This window comes from Labrus bergylta, chromosome 14, assembly GCF_963930695.1.
Source record: "Labrus bergylta chromosome 14, fLabBer1.1, whole genome shotgun sequence".
Lineage (NCBI taxonomy): Eukaryota > Metazoa > Chordata > Actinopteri > Labriformes > Labridae > Labrus > Labrus bergylta.
The window spans coordinates 11463564-11486017 of NC_089208.1; the positions used below are offsets into that span (position 1 = coordinate 11463564).

A 22454-nucleotide genomic window follows, 5' to 3' on the forward strand; every position below is an offset into this window, starting at 1 on the left:
ACAATTCTACTGACTCTTCCTTAAATGTGTAAACAGCCTTTTCTATTGTAGTTGGTAAACATGGCGCTAATTTGTAACTATTTAATACACAGAGAAGCTAGTCAAAGGAATTACTTTGCAGACATTTACAGTATGTTTTGTAAAAAATGTGTTTACCACCAATCTTACTATTTATATCAAATGTATAATGAAGAGCAGAATTAATATAAAGTTAAATAAGAGAAGAAAAAATGTAGCCTACATTATTACAAAATCTGAGTTACTTTCTAATAAATTTCTTTGCACCACTGGTTTACAAGGCAGGGTTGTTTTTGCTGTAGCATGAAATATAAAGCATATTTTTGCGCTGTGAAGAACACATACTAGTCTCATACAACACAGAGTCTGGAGTACAATGCATCATCTTCAGCTGCACAGATTGAAAACCTGCTTTAACATCTATTATTCAGCAGACACAAAGTGATACACATCTGAGAGATACATCAGCGCACTCTAAGTTTTGTGGATAAATTATAGATATTTAACCCACTCATCTCTGTGGTGTAAAACTCAGAACAAAAACTTCTGAATACTCAATGAGGGTTTTGCTCATTTTCTCTGATAAACCCCTTGTTTTTTTTTTGTGTAAAATTATTCACTTCATAGAAGAAGGTTTTTTTCAGTTTCTCAGACTTAACGTGACTCATAGGCAGGTAAGTTATTACAGCCGACCAGATAATTTCAGTAATGACACAGTTACTGGGGGAAATGTGTGGGGGTGGTGAACCTTTTAGCGTTATTAAACCTTCAGTCGGTACAGGCGTCATGACGCCGCATCATGGGGAACAATGATAGTTCCGAGGAACCGGAGGAACAGGATCAAAGATGATGAATAGGAGTGTTACTAAAGTCGATTGTTTGATAGGGTGTAAAGTAATGAATCTAAGCTGGGCCTCGTTCTTATTGACATGAGGGATGGGGATGAGTGACTCTGTGTGCTGTGTGGTATATTATGTACATGCAAATCAACAAGCGCCCAACATACACCGAATGTATAAACATTCAGGGTCAATAAATACCTAAACAAGCACATTTCTGAGGATGTTGCGGGGCCGGTTGCCGTGGTGACAGGAGGGTAGTAATGATGTTAAGCTGCAGAGCGCAGGGCAGAAACAGCAGCACTGCACCACCTCTCCTGCTGACTCTCCACAGCAGCAGGTCAGAGCACAACACACACACAAGTTCACACTCATTCAAGGCAAAAGTTAGAGACATGCTTTCCACGGATGAATGCTACAACTACAAGTGTGAGCTGAAGGTATACAGTAAGTACAGTTCTTACCTGCTAAAGGTATTTTTAGTAACGATTATGACTTAAAGTCCAAAACTAAAGGTGAAGTGTTAAGTTTCAACACATGTATTGCACAGTTTTATTATCAAATTATTACACATAACAGGAAATAAAGGAGGTGTAAAAAAACACCCCCCACCATCAAACAAATGTGGACATTGATGTTAAGTTTAATGTAGGTTAATTTGACTAACATTCAATTTCATGATGAAGTGTATAATGCCTCTTCACCTTGACTTTGTCACTGATGACAACAGATGTTGATCTGATGTTAATCAAAGTTATTTTGTTAAGCCAAAGTCCCATAGGTCTTCCAAATGTGGTGCACACGACAGTAATAATATATACTATAATATATATTACTATATAGCAATATACAACTGATGATGACATGAACACACATTGGGCGTATTTAATAATTTATTGGGGCTGTTAAATAACACAAATCCTTTCAAATATATGTTCCTTTCATTGTCAGTGTTTATGAGTGCTGCCATAAATAAAGTGATCATCGTGATAAAGTCCCAATTACCATCATCAAGAAATGCATGCTTTAATTTCCAACAAAGAAGCTTTTAACTCATCTCTTGACACAGCCTAACTGGACAGCCCTGCAGAAAACATGTTCAGGGTTTTTTAAAGGTCTAGATCATACTGTACTTATCAACAGAGTTGTCATTCATCATCCACACACCTTCACATTTGTACCATCAGTACAGTTAATTAGGTACAGCACAAGTGTGTCTGCAACTTCCTCATACCTGCCTCTAAAGATGAGAGTGACATGACATAACGTGTACATTAAAAAAGAACAAATGAAGTACAAGTAAAGAGATACCCTTCCCCCCAAAGAAACAGAATCACATACATAGCTGCTGTGCAAACTGTTTAAAACATACACGTGCATGCAGAAAAGCAGATCTTCCATGAACAAGCTGCTGCAGCATGAGCCATATGCTGGCCTGAACTTTACTAGGGAATGCATTTTGTCCATTTATAAACTAAAATAAGCATTTTTTTCAAACCATTTTCCCTTTGTGTTTGATGTGCTGTTATTTTCTCAACCAGCTTTAAGTTGTTATTAACTTCCAACTTCACTAAGTGCCCAAAATGAGATCTGCAACATTTAAATCTGTTTATAGTTGATTCTGAAACGAGTTAAAGCCGCATAACACTTTAACACAAAATCTCTCCCTTTCTGCTGCAGGTGTGCAGCAGGCGTATTGATGTTAGACAGTAATGCTGACTTAATGCACTGTCCTCATTACTCAGCAACTCATCTTTATTCTGGGCTTAAAACTTACTAAGCCTGAAGACATCAGTTCAACCCATAAATACATTTCAAACATACCACGTTGCGCTCACCTTTACAATAGATTTACAAAATACAACTCAGTGCGTCAAATATTTTCCCTCCAAAAGATCAGTGAAACCAGAAAAATGCAGTCAGAAAAGAATGCTTGTGTCATTCTCAGGTTGCTAAACTGATTATGAAATACATGTTAAATCTCTCTCACATGTTCACATCCTTCTCTGATCCGACATGAAGGATGTTCAGCTGAGCCTCTTCACTCCAATCTTTCACTCCCTACACTGTTCACCAATAATGTATTTTCCTGCGTATAAATCAGACTTGAAACATACTTACAAATGAAATCATAAAAACAAGCAGCAAATGTCACCATCATTGATTGTACTCAAATGTCATTAAATATATAAAACTGTGTACATTTAGAATGAACTAATTATTTGTTTGTGTGTGTGTGAGGAGGGGGGGGGTCAACTTTTGTTTTCTCTGAGAAAGTAGGTTAATCGTTATTTCCATTAAACTGAGTCCAGGGTACATCTTGTACTTTAAATGTCAAGTTCTTGCTCCGTAACTGTTGTAATAATTCCTTGTGTGACTATCACCGTGTTAGGCTTTGTAAACACTGACAGCTGCAGAAAGGTTTTTAGTCATCTCACCTGTCTGAGTCTCTTGCAAATGTTGACTTTACAGTAAATAGAACATTGAAAAACTTAACAGATATTTGTCTCTGTTAGGATGACTCTGTATGAGCAGATTGATTGACATTGACAGTCTATTCTTAGGCATTCATCCTTGTCTCCTCATCAAATTTTCATCTGCTCACTGACCTACTCTCCACAGCTGATTTATAACTATCCCCGTAATAAGACAGGGATAGAAACATCATTTAATTATTCCTCTCCTTTACTCCTTGGATATTTCCCTCTCTGCCTCTTCACTCTTTCATAAAGATGATGTTGCCGTTGGGTTATTCCTCTCTTGAGTCTGCTCCACTTCTACTCTCTTAATGTCTCAGGACATCAATCTGTGTCAGTCTCCATTCTGCTCCCTGCAAGTGTCTTGGTTTCCTTACATGACATCCCTACTTGGCACGGCCTGCCTGCCCTTCATCTCCATCTGCTCCTCTCCTCCTGCACCTGACGCACTCTGCTTCTTCTTTCCACTGCTCCCTCCACCTCCACATTTTGATTCAGCCCTCCTGCCTTCCTTGGACCTTTTCCGCCCTTGTGTATGTAGGCCTGATCTATCCATCTGAATCTCATTTGAATTTAACACTGAATCCAATGGTTTCCTATTTCCCTCTTTGCTCCTTTTCCTCCATCTTTGTAGCTGTCAAAGCTGCTGTAGCTTAGGTCTTCTGCAGTTCTGCAGAAACACCATTCCTCAGCCTCTCCTCCATCTTAAACTGTCTGTGACCCCCGATTCATCAAGGGAACGCTGACGAAAAAAACCCTGAGACATCTCCTTCCAGCAGCTCACAAGCTTTCATTATCTTCCTCTGCAACTCTACTGATGCTGGATTGACACCTCATTCACCTCTCTCCCTTACGGCTAATCTCTGAAATATTATATTCATGGAGGAGACAACATATACGTTTTTCCTCGTGATATCTTTTTAAAGCCTTGACATTCTTAGTGTCAAGACTTCCAGATCTTCTCATGACTGTTATGCCATCAAACTGGATTAATTCATACTTAGGAATGTGCTCTATGTGTCTGTCAGATTTGGCCTGTATCTCAAAAATACCCCCATCAACCCTTTGACCAGCTCTGCAGTACACTCAGCTCAAATCTGGATCTAATGCGACTGTTCTGGTAATTAAAAAAAGTGGAAATGTTGGGGTCAAGTTACTTATATGACATGGGTAACAAACAGTCTACTCTGCTTTTTGAAGAGCGTTTCTGGTTTCGTCTGTTTAAGAACACACCATGGTGCAAGATAAATCCAGTTATAATCTTTGAACAGCAACTATTACTGTACTTTTTGCCCTTGTCACAAGACTTGGCCTTCAAAGAAAGTTTTTAATCTCAGAAAATGCTTCTTAGGTAAGATGGTGCCGCACGTTTGTCCAGATTCTTTATATTTTTTTGAAAGCAAAACATGTAACACATGGGGAAAAATATTCAAATATGGAATGATCCGAACACCAAATATTTCAGTGGGTCTGTACCAGGTTAACCCTTAAGTCCCCGAAGTCGAGAATCATTTGCTTCTTCGATAAATGATTATTTCTGTATCCCATTGGTAGCTCCATAGGGTGCCAAATGTGTTAGGTCTGTCCTTTGGGTTGTCTCTCTTTGAAGATTTTACATAAAAATGCAGGATCTGTAGGCATGGGGTGGGATTTTGGTATTAGGAGTGTTTTGGTATCTATTTGTAGTACGAGTAGCATCATATATCATCCACTAGCGCCAGAGGCTAAACTGTGTAGAGATTAAAAGGCATTTGACTTAGATTTTGACTTAATTTACGTCTCCTTAAACAGATATCTGCATCTAGCACTCTTAGACGTTACTTACAACGCCAGCCTCAAAGATCTTCTCACATTACTTGTCCGACTGTAAACAATGGCAAAGCACAAAAATAGGGTCCTTTATCGCTAACAACTGGCTGGCTATACTGGAAGCCCTATAGAGGCAGACAAAGGCCAATGGGTTTAAGATTGGGCCCTAGGTAACCTGGAAGTCTCCATCAAACAGCTGAAAACTTAAAATATCCCTGTACAGCAGAGGAATGATGAGTGGACACACATGTACATGCAGCTATTTGTCATATATCCTTTTAAAAAATCCTGCTTAAGAACACCTAATCCTGCACTGGGAGCCAAAAATAAGTCATGGCAGCAATAAATTCAGTGTGACCACCTCAGTTTGTGTGTTGTCTTCTTACAGAAGCATATCACATGACTCCCCTAATCACTTTTTCCCCTGAAGATTTAGAAAGGTTGATGATGTGGGAAGACTTGTTTCAAACTGATGTTATTTTTCTAATCCTTCATTAAGGTTAATGCTTTCCAAACTACTGTAACAGAAACGTGGGTTGAGGGACATTATTTTACAGTAAAGCTTAAGTCCTTTCAGTCAGTAGATGCGGGGAGTGCAAGAGCTGAGGGATTGATGCTGGTGAGTAATCCAACCATGCTCTTAACGTAACACTATATCTAAGAGCCAGTCTCCTGTACCTGAGCAGCTTCTTTTTATGGGCAGAGATAACATGGCTTATCAAAAAACCCCACAAAGAGACCTAAGCAAATCATCAAGGACAAGGAAGAGCTGCTGGATGCAAACAAGATAGCACTCTTAGGTCCTAAAATATTGGCTATCTCTGTCATGAACTGTAATCATAACAACAACAACAACAATAACAACAACAACAACAACAACAACAACAACAACACCAACAACAACAACAACAACAACAACAACAACAACAACAACAACAACACCACTGACCTTTTGTTTGCAATGTCTTTCTCTACACCCTCCCCTCATACATGCACCTCTGTCCCTTGGATCAATAAACAAAGGTCACATAAATTAAATAGATCTCTTATCATATCTTGTTTTGTGGCCAGAGGGCGTTCTAGCTGTGTGCAAAGAAGGAGGATGCAGATGTTCCAACTGCAGGAATCACTGCATCAAGATTTCACGTTTAACAACCGCTGAGTTACGCAGTCACACTTTAATAAAAAAAAGGGCAGGAAATAATAATTTGATATCAGCTGGAATGTAACCAACAAATTCCTGCTGTGAGTGCCTCACACACCCCATCTCCACCTTGAACATGTCCATTTCAGGGCAGCCTTTTTTTCACCCTGCACAGCTGTGCCTCGTCTCACAGCATTATTAGAGGGGGAAGGTGGAAGGCTGGAGATTTATATGGACATTTAGGGGTCATACTTTAGAGGCTGAGTGTCAGCAGAGTGAATTGTCTGTTTAGTAGTTCAGATCACACTGAAACACAGCACCCCCAAGAGGATAAACCTGCACACTACAGCTCGTTTAAAAGAAAACATGTTAACAACTATATCGTGATTAAGCAGATGTTTCTTTTTCCATATGTGAGGTTATGCATTATGGATGTTATTGAACTCGCCACTCAAATAGTAAAGTGTGTATAAAGTTAAAACTGCCTCAGTACAATATTTGTATCATTTTTCATATACACTCATGTCAGAAGAGAAATAGAGTGGCCACCTCGCACAGAATCACAGCCTGAAAGTGCAGAGGAGGTAGTGAATAAATGAGGCTGCTGTGTGACTGGTATTTTGTCCTGAGGATCAGTCACTGTGGGACCACCTGTGGTCTTAATCTAGACTTCTTTATTCATCCACAAAGCTCATGGTCACATCTCCCACAGCTCAGCCCTGCTGATGATCTGAGGCTGTATGCATGTAATGTCTGGATAAAAAGGGGATCCTGTACACTGGTTCAAAATCTGAGCATTTTCCTTCTTTTGATGCAACAATGTACATGTAGCTTTGAGCTTCACTCAGCATGAAAAATGACTGTCTCCATCATTTGTCCTGATGGTTGTTTTCCCACTTTGGAGGACAAGCTACAGGCCTATGCATAAAATTTTCTGTGCAGACAAACCATCAATAATAACACTTACATTTTAGTTGACAGGCTACTCAGTATGGGGACACCCCTTTCAAGGATCTGCAGTACAAAATCTCTTTACGTTTAGTTTCAAGCTGGCATCCGGCCACAGGAGCCATTACAGAAATATGCAAACATAACGAGGAGCTCAGCCACATGACTAATACAACAGATGACGGCAATGCATTAACAGAGGTTAAAAAGAGAGACGGCATCCTCTGCTTGCTTCCAAAGATTATGATTTAATGATCTGATTTTATTTGTGACCAGAAAGCAGGAACAGCTTCAAATCCATGACACTACATGCTTTGTTTTATAAATATTGGCATCATGACATTTCAAACTGAATGACAAACCAAGTTCCCTGTGTTGTGCCAAATAGATTTCTTTTTAATTATCTTTACTTCTGACTTTTTATTCAGGTTCCTCAACAGGAATTTAAAATCTATTTAACATGTTTTTTATGAATGGGATCACATTCCTACCATGTAAAAATAGACTACAGCTATACTACCTCTGTGTGGTTTTAAACTACATGCTAACAATAGCATGCTGACATCAACAGGTATTTTCTATTTCCCATCATAACATTTTTGGAACATGAAATAAACTCATTAGCACTTAACACAAGTAAAAAAGTTACATTTTGAAGCTATTAGGTGTAAATCCAATCTACTGACAAATTAAGAGTATATTTGATCTGTTGATTTCACGTACATGTAGAGGAGTCATTAAAGTTATTTAAATTACTTTTGAGGTAAAGAAAAATGTAAGGGCAGTCCCAATTGTTTTGTTGATGCACTGCTGTCACTGGAGCAATGCTTACACGGCTAAAAGCTCTGTGAAGTGTTTAATGACTGTACTTTGTCACTCTTGGAGATAGCCTAGCATACCAAATACTAATATTAAGAATGTATTATTAGTATTTTTATGTCTGTTTTCCCAAAGACAGCCCACTCTATACTTTGAATATCTTAAAGGCAGAGACAACGCAGACATATTTCATGGAACATCACATATTGTTTTGGCTTCAAGACCTAAAATAGGTTTGTACCACCTGAATTATTCAGCTGTGCGGCTGAAAACAACAAAAACCTGCACCACTTCTCTCTCATGGTCCCCCTTGGTGCTCTGTTGTTCTTCACCATCTGTTAAGTTTCTCTTTCTGTATAACACCCTCAGATTTTACGCCCCAGTGACATCACAGCTCTGTTTCAATTAGCAGCTCCCAGCACTGTCATTAACACCCAGCAGGGCCTACCTGAAAATAAAATAGATATGCTAAACTGCTCTCCGGAAGAGGTCAGAGGACAGTCACTAGAATGGCCCAGTTTGTTCTCTGTTGAACAAAATTTAATTACACACAGCTTGCATTAACAGAGGTCAAAATGCTGCTTTAAGCTATTTAAGGTGCAACAAAGAAACAGTGAGTGGATGTGATATGCTCTTTGCCCCCCTGAGCCACCAGATGTTGCTGTAGTGCAGGTAACGCCTAAGTTCACTCTGTATCTGGAATTTAAAAAGAAACATGCAAAGTAAGCTGTGTTTCCTGGTTCCTGCAAATGCAATATTTTGGAGATTCAAGTTTAGATCCCTCCAAAAAGTGTACATTTGTATTAGGTACGGTATACACCATCAGGTCTAGGAGAGGTGATGTGTTCAGCTTCAGAAAGAAAAACTCAGAGCCAGAGAGAATAATCTACTATCACAAATGCAAAAGAACATTTCCAGAATGGAAAAAAAATAAGAAATGTTGGGTGTGATTCCCTGCCCACTCTGATCTCAGCTACATGTTGAATTTCTCATCTGTGTGTATTTCACCATTTACATGTTTGCAGTGTAGTGGTGCCACCCCCGCCCCCCCCGTTTACTCACACAGCTATCTGTCATGGTTTTACATGAACAGCCGTCCAAGTATCTCCCCTCTAACTCCGCACCCCATCAGGTCAACCAGTTCACTGAATATATGAACTGTTGCATGAAGTTAAAACACCATATCCTTTAGGAAATGAAAGGTAAAGAAATGATACAATATTTGGATTATTGTTGTATTAGCTTTGCTATGTAAGAAGTTAATGCTGGAGTACTGTAAGGTCGTTGAAACATCTATTTCATAAACATTATATGTCTTGCATGAACAATATTAATCTGCTGGGTAAGTAGTTATGGCTGTTAGAGGAAGTAAAGTAAAATACAATATTTAAAACTAAAAAGTGGAGCAGTGAAAAAAGTGTTTCATTTAGCAATCCATTTGTGAGTGACACTTCATTTTGTAAAAACCCTTCTAAATAAAAAAAGACAATAAATAAAGTGAATAAGAAATATTTAAAGTTTTAAGTACTGCCGTTCAAAGGGCGCCCCCTATGGACCAGGTAGTATGTCTTATCCCAGGGATGGGCAACTTTGGTCACAGCAAGGGCCACATTCATTCAATTCTCACTGCCAGAGGGCCAAATAGTAGGATACAAAAACAATTACAGTCAATTATGTTTAAAATGTAACTTCAACATATACCAGTGATCAAATATTTTGATGGACATATTTCTGGTTTTCATGATTTCATGGCAGAGTTTGCCATGTTTTCTTCATGTTTCCAATTAATTGATGTGTAAAAATCTATCTGAGGGCCACATTGAGGGTTGATTGGGGCCGCCAGTTGCCCACCCCTGTCTTATCCTGTTGCTCATTTTTGTACTAAACACAACAAGGGATTTATTTTTTAAACAAAAATCTCATCTCATCAAAAAAAAGTGTTGCTGTTTCGGCGGGGTGCACCCACCCCACTGCTGCAATTTTAGTCATGACAGTTACCTGGACAGAAATGATAAATCTTGTCCATGATGGTCTTTTTTTGTTTAAGTAGTTTATATAGAGGCCTCACTAACAATTTAAGCCTGTTTTATTAGGAGAAAAAAAACTCATCACAGAAGCTTTAAGATTATACATTTAAAATCTGATGAAAAGGCTCTTTCTGATAAATCTGGTATCTTTCATGTTCTACTTTAATAAGGTGTGTTCTTTAAGTTGACTTGACAGGTGACATTGTTAAAACATTAATACAACTTAAACCACACTCAGACAGTGAATGGTTTCAGTCTAGGTAGTGTTGCTGAAGTTTCATGCAGTTACAGCTTCTGTGCAGTGAAGAGGAAATAATCCACTGCAATGAACGCCCCCTGAGTTTATGATAATCATTAACCCTTTACATGTCCTGATTGAGGATCAGGCTGAATACCTTTCTCCTGTGACACAAAACATAGCTGACATGGTCTTCCCCCATCACATCAACATATTCATGACCACTGGGCTTTCTCACACGGCCAACTCCTCACATTGTTACCACCTCTGATGTTATCTTGATATTTCAAAGCCCGCCAGGTCCTGACTTGTCCCTGTAAACGGGGGCTGACGTGGTTTGAAATGTCTAAGAGGGAGTGGCTCTTCCCCATGTACAAAGCCTGTATGTTAAACTGTAGCTTCTAAACACAGAGACAATCGCCACGATTTACAAGTTAAACTACTAAAGGAAAATTGCTGTGATGTGTCATGACCTGTAGCTTTCAGCTTTCAGCTTCCACTTGACATGAAACTGAACAAAGAGGTGGGGGCTTACATTCCACAGCTGCTTAACTTCCTGATTCAGTTTGAGACACATTTGAGAGACCACAAAACATCAGCAGATTGAATTAAAGCAATGAATAATCTCCCCACATGTGCTCCTCTGCTCTATAATTACTGCAACTCTCTTCCTGTGCTGGTGCTGCCTCAGACGTCACTGTGCTCCAGGATTTTATCACCCCTCCCGCCTTCCTCAATCTTTCTCCTTCTTCAGTGGTGGAGGCAGAAATTTGGAGAATTCCTTTCAGTGACCACACCAAACTCTCCAGTCACATGGCCTTTTTTTTCCTTCCTGTCCTTCTCCTAAATAAGGAATTACTATTTAAGTGAGGAAACAGGGAAAGAGCAAAAGGGGGTGGGTCACAGTTTGAAATAAGAGGACATGAGGGCGTCTCTCTCTCTCTCTCTCTCTCTTGCTCTCTCTTTCTGTTGAATGTGGTGAAGTCATTTATTTCAGACAAGGGTGTTTGCTCTGTTTATATTGGCAGTAGTGTACAGTGCAATCTGCACTGCGTAGTAAGAGAAAAAGAAGAGCAACGACACGACATCCTGAGCGCAGACTCACCTGTATTCACCTGAAATCTACACAACAAAGTAAGCACAAACTTTTTCTTCTTGAATTTCTTTGGTTTTAAATCTCAGTCTTTTAAATTTCTCACTGGCAGGATTTGTGTTGCTTTGTGTTTGTGGCTAGCTCTGTACAGGAAACGTGCTTAAGTGTTAAGCATGATTCTGAACGCCCCACCCTCTCTCTATCTACTTCTTCCCTCGTGCTCATGTTTGATCTTTGAAGGATTTAACACTGAGTTAATGTTTAGCTCGTTCTGCCTGGATTAGATGTCTCACCTTTCAGTCTGAACATTCTGCTCTCATGAAATCCTGTTTTTTTTTTTTTAATCTACATCATGTACTCTCTGCAAAATGTGAGGCCTCAGATTTAGAGGTTCAGCCTCTGACAAATCTCTCATCAGAGACCCAGTGCTGTCAAATAAATATATTTTCTAGTTGAGTATGTGCTTTGGCTGCTTGTTTGGGATATGGCTCTTAAACTCAGCATGTGTTTGTCACATTTATGGACCACAGTAAAGTATTATGTACAAGAGGGATAACCTTAAAGACCTCAGCTGGGGTTGAGACTGTTTTCAGTGAATATGTGGAATGACAAAGTGCTGATTTAGCAGCAGCTTGGACTGTGGAGGAAAACAGGCAAACGTTGAAGATGTGAAAAATCACAGGAAGTGTACATTTAGCTCACAGAAGAACCATAATATGAGTTAATATGTGGTATTGAAATGAATGGAAAAGTATTGATGCAGTGTCATGCTGAATGGTGCTATGCCAAAAACCTTGTGAAACATCTCATACCGGATGACTGCAAGTAACTGTGATACAAAGTTGAAGAATTTGGGCGGGGAATAATAATGACGGATAAAACTCTATCAACTGGAGCCACATTTGACTTATTAACTTAACCCAGAAATGGTACAGAGGAGCAGACAGGACAGCATTGATGAGTTTCTAACGGTAAAGAGCAAAGGCTCAATGGAGGCTATGCTCAGAGCCCTCAGCTCCTGAAGATTTTAAAGGAAAATAACTAAGTGAAACAGTAGCAATATGCCGTAGATGTTCAATAGAGTAGCCTTATGTTTAAAAGAAGGAAGTAGAAAAAAGAAGACTCAAGTAAGATCTTTTCTGCAGCAAATATAGTAAGCTTTAACTTTAGGCTGGAAACAATAATATCATTTACAATAAACTAGAAGACATGTGTCAACAAATCGTTGTGGTAATAGTGCACAGTGAATGAATAGATAACAAAAGTCACACACAGTCAATGAAGCAACAACGCTATATTAGTGTGTGGTGACATGTTGAACAATGAAGCACACAGAGCAAAGATTCAAGCATCGCAGCAAATTGAAACCGAGTCAGTCAGTCAATCAGTCACGTTAGTGACATGTTTAACAAGAAGGGGAGTTTTACATAAAGGACAGATTCAATTCAGTGTCTCTCTTCTAAAGATAGATGATTGATCATCGATTGACTGCTTTGATAAGTATGTTTGAACAAAGCACAGACTTATTCTTCGTCTCCATAAGAAATAACCTCAGTGACCCCAGCCACATCTTGTTTGGTGGAAGGTTGTAACTGAGACGCCATGATTACAAGTAACTTCTAAGCCTATCCAGTTGATTTCTAAAGTGTGCAGGTTTATGTAGCCTATAGTTAAAAAACATATCCAAACACCTTTACACACTCTGACTGAACAGCGTGTGCTAATAAACTAGTTCTCAGTCTACTTAATAGTGGTGAACACAGTTGTTAACTCATACTGGCATGATGGCAATGAACAGAGCTGAGTGGCAGTGATCTAATCTTTTTTATAGCCAATCAGTATATTCTATTAGCAGATCAGAAATCAAAATGTATGGTAGATAAAATCTGTGTCAGTCTGTGACTTAACCGTTCCTCTTTGTTCACTTCATGACGAGAGGAGTCCAGATGTTTACAGCTGCATGATGTTCTCTGGGCGTGTCAGGACACCACAGATGAATGATGCTATGATTGAGAAAGAGTTTGCATGTTAGGATCTTTACTGCACCCTTGTTATTGGTTTTGGAGTTACAAAGCAAACAGGAAGTAACTTCTCCTCCACATTCTCCGTTCCCACAATACCACTAGAACCTCACACAATGAACAGCGCATAGCATCTATGGCAGCGAGGGCTCCAGTGTGGAGCCAAACACAATTTGTCAAACTATCGACACATATGGTGTAAGACTGACAAGCTTCGATTTTGGCAAGTGATGTAAAAGGTGTGCCTTTCTGCCCTGGGGTATTTAACAGTTCTTTGTCTTGTATAAAACCTGTTTGCATGGGTACAAAGACAGTGATCCTGGCAGACATCACACATGGTTTCTACAGACCTTTTAAAATGTAAGAAAAGTTTTTCCAATATTGGCATCACATATGCATTCCACGCATTTGTGCACACGGCAAGAAAAAAGTAAGAGCAGGAGGATTTTCCTATCAGCTTTAAACATCTCCATATGTTATCTGCCTTCCCAGAAATAAGACTTGGTTATGTAACTCGGGTTTTCAGATCTGTTAAAGCAATAAATGCAGCGTGGCAGTTAGCATGCAAAGTTTGATGATTTAACAGGCTGTTTGTGTGTTTTCTTGCCCAAAGGTCGTCCCTATCGCAAGCAGCGGTGTGCCGTTTTGTTAAAAGTCATGTACACACATAACTACCTTTTTCAGGGAGGGAGGAAGGAAGTGACAGCTCAATGTGCAAACAGGATGCAGGGAGTAAGGCGGTGCTGCTAAAGCCAACAGGAAGCTTAAACTGCATTAATACATGAGACAGGCCGAAAATAATTACTCACACAGAACACATGGCTGGTTATTCATGAAGACACAGAACTTTGTCTAAATCCACAGTACAGCACCGTCTTATTTAAGAATTACACCCTCATGGCGCGGAAAGTGGGAACACAAAAGCTACAATTTGAGCTTCTTCAAGATAATGCAAATGATTTATAAAGAAGATAAAGGGTTCTATGTTGATATCAGATGTCCTCTGTTAGATCATATGAAAGCAGATATACACTACATGAACTGACATTTCTATAAGACTCTCCTCGGATTTCTTTACTTTTCACATACAACTATACGTCACAGCGTTGAAGGCTTTATATGCAATTTTTTGATCCAGCAGATGTCGCCCTTGAGCTCCAGCATGAAACCAAAACAACTCGCGCTGCATTGTTGTGTTAGCATGCTAATGCTAGCGATCTTTATTATTAACGCTTACGTGACATTCAGTTAAGCAGTGAGTACACTAGTCCCTCAATTAAACAACTTTTATACACGAGGGGAGGAGTCAGCCGGCCGTCCCGGCGATATAAACAAAGTGAAGCTAGGACTCTGAAAACTATGAAAGCATCACAGACAGTGGGACTCAGGTGTTACACCCATTGTAGACAGTCATGACTCACAGAGTTATTTTCAGAGGATATACTTGATTTCTATAACATTTGAGTGTGAAAAAGGGATACTTGAATATTTTTGGACAACTGCTTTAGTAGTTAGATGAAAAGACAAGATACGATTAGCCGGTTTGCTTTTTCTTCTAGAAATAAGCGCAGGAAATAATGAAACAGCTGGCCTGGTTCTTTCTGAAGGTATCGGAGTTTGTTAACCAGCGCTTCAATAATTCACGAACACATTATGTTTTCTGTGTTTGATCAGTGCATATAATGAAGGGGCTGTGTGTAAGAGCAAGGAGGGTGTGTATGTACTGTAAATGTTATTATAATTTTTTTTAAACATCCCTAATAAAGAACACAATATGCTGTCAGAGAGCAAAGTTTGTTGACCCGCCCACATGTCTAACTCTAACTCTCTGTCTAATCAGGATCACCATGTCAAACAGAGGTACCCCTTACGGTCTCAGCCGCGAGCTGCAGATTAAGATTGACAGGAAATATGACCCGGAGGTTGAGGAAAGGCTAGTGGAGTGGATCATGGCCCAGTGTGGCCATAATGTCGGCCAACCTGAGCCCGGCAAGACTGGCTTCCAGAACTGGCTCAAGGATGGATGTGTGAGTGTTTGATTAGCAAAAGCATTAATATAACATTGTAACCTGTATGATGTAAGCTACGATATATTTACAATGATACGCCTTTTCTGTGCGTGTGAACAGGTGCTGAGTGAGCTTATAAACAGCCTATATACATCCAACAAGCCATTCAAGGCCATCAAGGCCTCTGGCATGGCATTCAAGCAGATGGAACAAATATCCCTGTTCCTGAGTGCTGCAGAAAAATACGGAATCACCAAAACAGACATGTTTCAGACTGTAGACCTGTTTGAAGGTAAGAAAACACAGGAGAACTTATTCATGATACTACAACAGACTGTTGTTGGCAAGTTACTGACTTTAGTCTAAATTTAGTATGATAGGGACAATTCATTCATATTTTTTTTTCTTTTGGACATAGACAATTGTAAATAGCAAAATAAGAACCAGACACGTTGGACACAGGTAACAATTATTGTAAAAGAGACAGAGTGAGGGAGATTGTGCTTGAGTGTACGTAAATGTTGAGATGGGATACTGATTTCACAATTTTAAAAAAAAGATTGATTTAATGTTTAAACGCATAGAGATAGCCAGTGAACCTTTGCGGCACACTACAGCATTTCTAAAGGAAGCTAATTTGGAATGCGCGTCCTTGCAGTAACAGTAATTTCATTATTGAAGACCCTGTAATACGCAGAATAAAACGATAGCATACTTCAAAAATGTCTCTTAGGTCAGCAAAATGTCAACGCTAAACCAAGAAAAAGCAATAGATAGTCATCAGTCTTCTTGAACCTCTCTTTTCACAGTCTAGACATTGTGTGTATACGACATTTTGAGGATCTGAAATTCCTTACCTAATTGATCTAGAGGTTTTTGTTTAAAAAATAAAAACTCTTCAACCAAATTTTGTTTTTATTCTTAGAAAAACTATACTAGGACCTTTGATTCATGGGTTAGTATTTCATGGTGCAGATCAGTGTCTTTTCCCCATATTTTTGCATTGCTGTTCATGTGAGGCTGTGGTATTTTTCTAGGTAAAGACCTGGCTTCTGTCCAAAGGACCCTGATGGCTCTGGGTAACTTGGCTGTCACTAAGGATGATGGGACTTACAAAGGAGATCCGGGATGGTTCCATAAGTAAGTTTGATTATTTTATTCACATGTGTAAACTAGTTTCTATGTGCAAAGTTGTCAAACACGTCCAAGGGAAGGAAGTTTATTTTGACTCACTGAGATATGTGATGGGTTCGTGCAGGAAAGCCCAGGAAAACAAAAGAGAATTCACAGACGAGCAGCTGAGCGAAGGCAAAAGTGTCATCGGTCTGCAGATGGGCACAAACAAACTAGCATCTCAAGCTGGAATGAAAGGATACGGACTACCAAGGCAGATCATCAACGACCCCTAAACCTGAGCAGAACTTAAACCCTCCTCCTCTGGCAAGACACTCCACCTGCTTCCCCTCTGACAGGACAGAGAAACTCTAAACACGAGGAAGAATGCCACCTGACTGTTTCTGAGAATAAACTGGACCAAAACAGGGACCAACAAATGTGCACATATAGAACACCTAAACAGATACCTGTGACAATTAAACAATAAGAAGAGTTATATTACGGAGCAAATCGTAAATAAAGGTTTTCTTAAAGAATCATTCCAATTGTTTTCATTTCATTTGCTCTAATATGTAAAACTATTTTTAATCCATTTTGTTACCTTGCACACACTCAAAGTTTCAGTTTATTAACTTGAAGAGACTTGTAACCCACTTGATAGAAGCAATCCATCAAATGTATTAAGTTTGCCTTTTTTAGCTGCATATTTGCAGGAACTTCAAAACTATGGTAATGTAACAATAGGATTTATTTTTGAAGTGTTCTTGTTTGTTTATTGTTTATCTGCACACAGTTTTCTTACAGCGTAGCTATCATCTACTTATAACTGTTATATCAGGGTGTCTTTGAATGCAACGCCAAGAAGGGATTTGAAAACATTCTCTGCTCAGAGCTGCAGACAGCTTACACTTCATCAAGAAATTAAATTGAAGACATTTCATTTGTTTAATACAGTTATTATCTAACTCAAGTGCTTCAAGTCTTTGTTGTGTCCTGTATTTGTTCTGTACTTGTGTACTTGCTGTGTGATTTCAAACATACGATTGAAAATGCGATTGATAGCGATTAACTATTGAAATTTAGCGATTAACCGTGACTAAAACATTTCATCGTTTGACAGCCCTAACAAAAACATAAAATGCAGTCATGTGTGTTTTAAGTCTCCATGGAGGCTTCTAGATTCAAACACTTACTGGACCTTTTTTTAGAGTGTTTACACATCATTTATATTGAGGATGACTTTGAAATAAAATTGGATTTACCTGTAAAGAGGCCTTTTGTGTGAAGTATGGATCGTTTTTACTGATAATATCATTGATCACAATCAGTGATTTTTCACTGTGCCAGGTAAAAGGTAAATGAGATTAGTTATTGTACAAAGCAACCCAAAATAAATATGTCAGAGTTTATGCAGGTAACTATAAACCTTGTTTACTCTAAGCATCCATACACAGATAAGATGATGTATTATAGTGTGTAAAAAGAAAAAAAGTAAAGACGGAGAAGAGAGAATGATGGGAGGGAGTGATGATGGGTGGGGATAAAGCCTGGGTTTTTCCTGGCTGGGTTTTGCCTTTTTGGATGGAAAGACAGAGAGAGAGAGAGAGAGAGAGAGAGAGAGAAAGGGGGCTCAGAGGAGGACTATCACTGTCTCCTGCCAAGGTTTTGTTTGTTCTCTGTTTTTGCTCAAGTACTGACTAATCCGTTCAGCATGAACTGAATCAGAAAAAGGCCAAAGATAGAAGAAAGAAACAGGAAGGGGAAGAAAGAAAACAAATAGGAACTTTGGTTTGAGTAGAGAAAGAAGTTAAAATGTAACAAGAGGAAGAGGTACTTAAACAAATGTCCAGATGGAGTCAAACACAGGAGATTAAGATGGCTGGGGTCAGAAGGAGCAGAGGTGAAAACAGAACAGAGGATAGAAGACATCCCAAAAAGGAGCAATCATTACAGAGGGAGTGCAGACAAAAGACTTCCTTTTCACTCTATTAACTATTAACAGGAAACTGTGTGAGGAAGATTTCACACAACGGGGCTTATTGGTAAGCACATAAATAATTGACAGACAAGTTTAAGACGAGTGAAATTAGAGATGGTATGTATTTGATACAGACAAATACACTATAGGCCAAAGGGGTCAACAGACCTGTGAATGTGGCACCGTGCCACAGAGAGCCTTTTTCTGATATGGGAGCACTGATCCCTGTGGGATTCACTTTTACTCTTAAAAAGGTTTTTAGTCTTTATGATCGGACATTTGAAGATATGTTAGAAGATGTGATTAAACCACACAGTGTTTATATTTCTTTCTTCTATTATATGCACATTTAGAGCATATGGAAAGAGTTACTCTTATGTGCCTGATTATTCATAGTCAGACTCATAATAAATATTTCACAAAGACTTATTACAATACCAACCAGACTGTGATAGAGTGAGATCATATGTTATCTACACTGTATGCAAAGAAAGATGTTTTATTAATTCAACACAAGCAGACTGGTGTGCTGTGGTGCTATAACTTCTTTAAGAATTGCTGTTTTCATGAAGTGAGTGACATTATGTGTTTCATGGTCATTGTTCCGTCAACCCTTTGTGAGGAAAGTAAACATGGACAGTGTCAGAAATGTGTGACTCTCATCTCAGAGGAGATAAAAGGTGATGGGGAAACATATGTGATGTATCATTATAGATCAGCTTTTCTGCACTGATGACTTAACTTCATCACTTATTGATTGACTGAGCAAACAACCTTTAACATTTATGATATACTCCAAGACTGCATTGTTACCAACTATTGTTTTTGATTTTTTTTTACTTTTCATTGATTAATCGGTTCTTCGTTCTATTAGGAAGTAATATATTTGCCCTGTGAAGGTTCATTGAGCTATGAATGATGTCAGTGGAAACACTCTAGTTGAGGCAGCAGAACACACAAATTAAAACTGGATTAAAAGAAAGAAACGACAGTTGCTAACTATTTATAAACAGGTAAACTAGAGCAAGGCGCCAACCCAAATGGCCGCTGAAACAGAACGACATATAGTGTTATTACTTTGAGTAATGCAACACCTGACGTGTTGAAGGCTGGTGACATTAATGAAAGCGAAATACTTTTTCACACCTATCTCACAGCTTAGATCTCGCGCCCATTTCTACAGCTGATTGTAACAGACTTTTTGACTCAGAAGCTATTTTTTCTTGTTTCATCACGGTTTTTATTAAACGTGTGGAAACTGGCTTCACAGCAGAGGAATGCACTTTGATGCCATACAGGGGCAAAACAGGGGGGACGATTACCCTCGAGGTTAGTAAGGTGACCTTATGACTGAAGAGATGCCAGACTGTACGCTTAGACTGTCTGTAAAAAAGGTGAATGAGGAAGCAGATGTCATATCTCCTTCTTCAGCAGGGAGGAAAGCCTCACTGCTCCAGTGGATACAGTAAAGCTCTATCAAAGGTCATTTTAAAGTCATCTTTCTAAAGAATGTCCCATAAGAGGCTCCTAATGGACCGCAATGTACAACTTATTCAGTCCAAGAAATGTCATGCAAAGCTTCAGGTCTAAATTTCAACCAGTCCTGATGAACTAAAGAAGCCTTGTTCAGACATCAGACATCCTGAAACGTCCTTTCAGAGTGATTATTAGGCTAGAACTAATGCTACAGTCGGCGCAGTCCGTCAGATAGGACACTGGTTAGGCTGTCTGAGTGAGGTAGTGGAAAAAGCTGCAGAGATCTGACTGGAGAGAAAATCCTTCCAAGAAGACATCCGCATGGGTGTTTCCAGAAGGTGCCCCAAAATGACGTTAACAAAGAGACTGTAGCAATATTTGTGTCTCTGTTAGCTAATGTACATTATATGTTGTTGTTTTGTCCTTACTTGTTGTATTGGTTTTGCTTGTCATTGTGGTTTCATGTAACTCTGTTTACCTGTTTACCACCAACCTGCCAAGGGACTACAGATGGGAATTAGCCTATGGCTATAATCTCACATATTTACATGTTTATGTTTATTAATGTGCACTGTCCCTATTTTAAATGAACAAATCAATAAAGTTATTATAAAAAGGGGTATAATATGAAGTTAGATGAGTGAACAAGCTCTGATCTGAAAACTAGGAAGGTCTTGTCAGCGTGGTGGGTGAATCGAAACTTGCGTTGAGTAGATATTGATAGTGGGTCGTTGTCAGGCTTTGTTTGGACTGAGCACTTATGTTTCATTCTCTGAGCACCAACAGGAGAGGCAGTTGACGTGTGTCACACCCTCTGTTGATTACAAGCTGAAAATCTGGGGGCGGGATTTTCACGAAAATCCAAGCTTAAAAGAGTCTGAATCCGAAACTGCAGCAGAACAAGGTCTGATCTGAAAACTAAGCGTCTGACGCTTCAGCGTGGCCACAGAGCCCGGGCATCCACGACTACTGCTTTGCCTATTTCCTCTGGTCATCTGCTAAATGCAACATGTGCTACAAAGAAATCTCTGTCATTCATGGGAACAGGAAAAGACACATCTGTCATAGACAACGAAATCTTAACAACTTGTCTCTGCTTAAGAAAGCCTCTTCGATCCCACCCTTCATTTACTTTTGGCCTCTGGAACTGTCAATCTGCTGTGAATAAAACTGAATTCATCCAAGCACTTGCAAAAATGTCAGACATTCAGGCACTTGCCCTTACTGAAACCTGGATCCACCCAGAAAAAACAGTCACACCAGCTGCTCTTTCTGTTGACACAGTGTTCTCACACACACCCCGTTCTGTTGGACGTGGAGGTGGTTCAGGTATCCTCATTTCTAATACCTGGGAATTCAATAAACTCTTCCCACTGAGCAACAACTCCTCATTTTAATATCACACAATCTTGGTTACTGCTCCTATTAAAATGTACATTGCTATCATTTACCGCCCACCAGGGTGTAATCTGAATGATTTTGTTGTGGAACTGGACATACTACTCTCAGAAATCTCTGATGATGGAACACCACTGATTGTAATGGGAGACATGAATATACACACTGATAAAGCCCAGGCAACAGACTTCCTTGCTCTCCTATCCTCATTTGACCTCACGCAAGTCCCAACTCCTCCTACCCACAAAGCTGGCAACACTCTTGATTTAATTCTGACTCGGAACTGCTCGACAGCAAACCTGACTGTCACCCCTCTGCATCTATCAGTCCACTTCTTTATTCAATTCACAATCTCCTCACCGGAACTCCCTCAGGCACACCCACAAAAAGTGTCATACCACCAAAACATGCGATCGCTCAAGCCAGCTCAACTGTCTGACGAGGTAATGACTGCCATGCCTGCCCAAAAGGTCTTTACCGCACTCTTTACAGACAAGGCTACAGACATACTCTGCTCCACACTAGCCTCATCTCTGAACAAGCTCTGCCCTCTGGTGTCCAAACCTGCTTGCAAAACCCACCCTAGTCCATGGCTCACTGAAGTCATAAGAGAGCAAAGAGCAGGGCTGAGGTCAGCAGAGAGAAAATGGCAAAAATCCAAACAGTCCGCTGACCTCAATGACTATAAGCAAAGACTTGTCTCATTCTCCTCCAGCCTGAAAACGGCCAAGACAACATATTATCAGAATAAGATATGCAATGCCACAGATACAAGATGCTTTTAACTCACTGCTTTAACCACCTCCTCCTCCACCCTCCGATCTGTTCACACCAGACATGTTTGCCTCATATTTTACTGAAAAGGTTGCAACCATCAGTAACCAGTTTTTTGAGCCTGACCAACTCAGCCCAAAGGCACCAACCAAAAGTGCCTCACTCGACTCATTCTCCTCTCTGACTGAGGATGAGATCTCTAAGCTTGTGCTAGACTCTCGGCCCACCCCTGTCCTCTGGTCCTAATATACCATCAAGCCTCCTGCAGAC

The 22454-nt window shown here is 39.6% G+C and overlaps 1 protein-coding gene across 1 annotated transcript; it reads left to right on the forward strand.

Annotated features, from left to right (window-relative positions):
• The first annotated feature begins 11273 nt into the window (after positions 1–11273).
• Positions 11274–17832, forward strand: LOC109981477 (transgelin). Its single transcript, XM_020630279.3, has 5 exons — positions 11274–11453; positions 15274–15460; positions 15563–15734; positions 16480–16582; positions 16701–17832. Exons 2-5 carry the CDS (start codon positions 15281–15283, stop codon positions 16849–16851), a joined length of 606 nt encoding a protein of 201 aa, XP_020485935.1. The 5' UTR covers positions 11274–11453; positions 15274–15280; the 3' UTR covers positions 16852–17832.
• The last annotated feature ends 4622 nt before the right edge of the window (positions 17833–22454 follow it).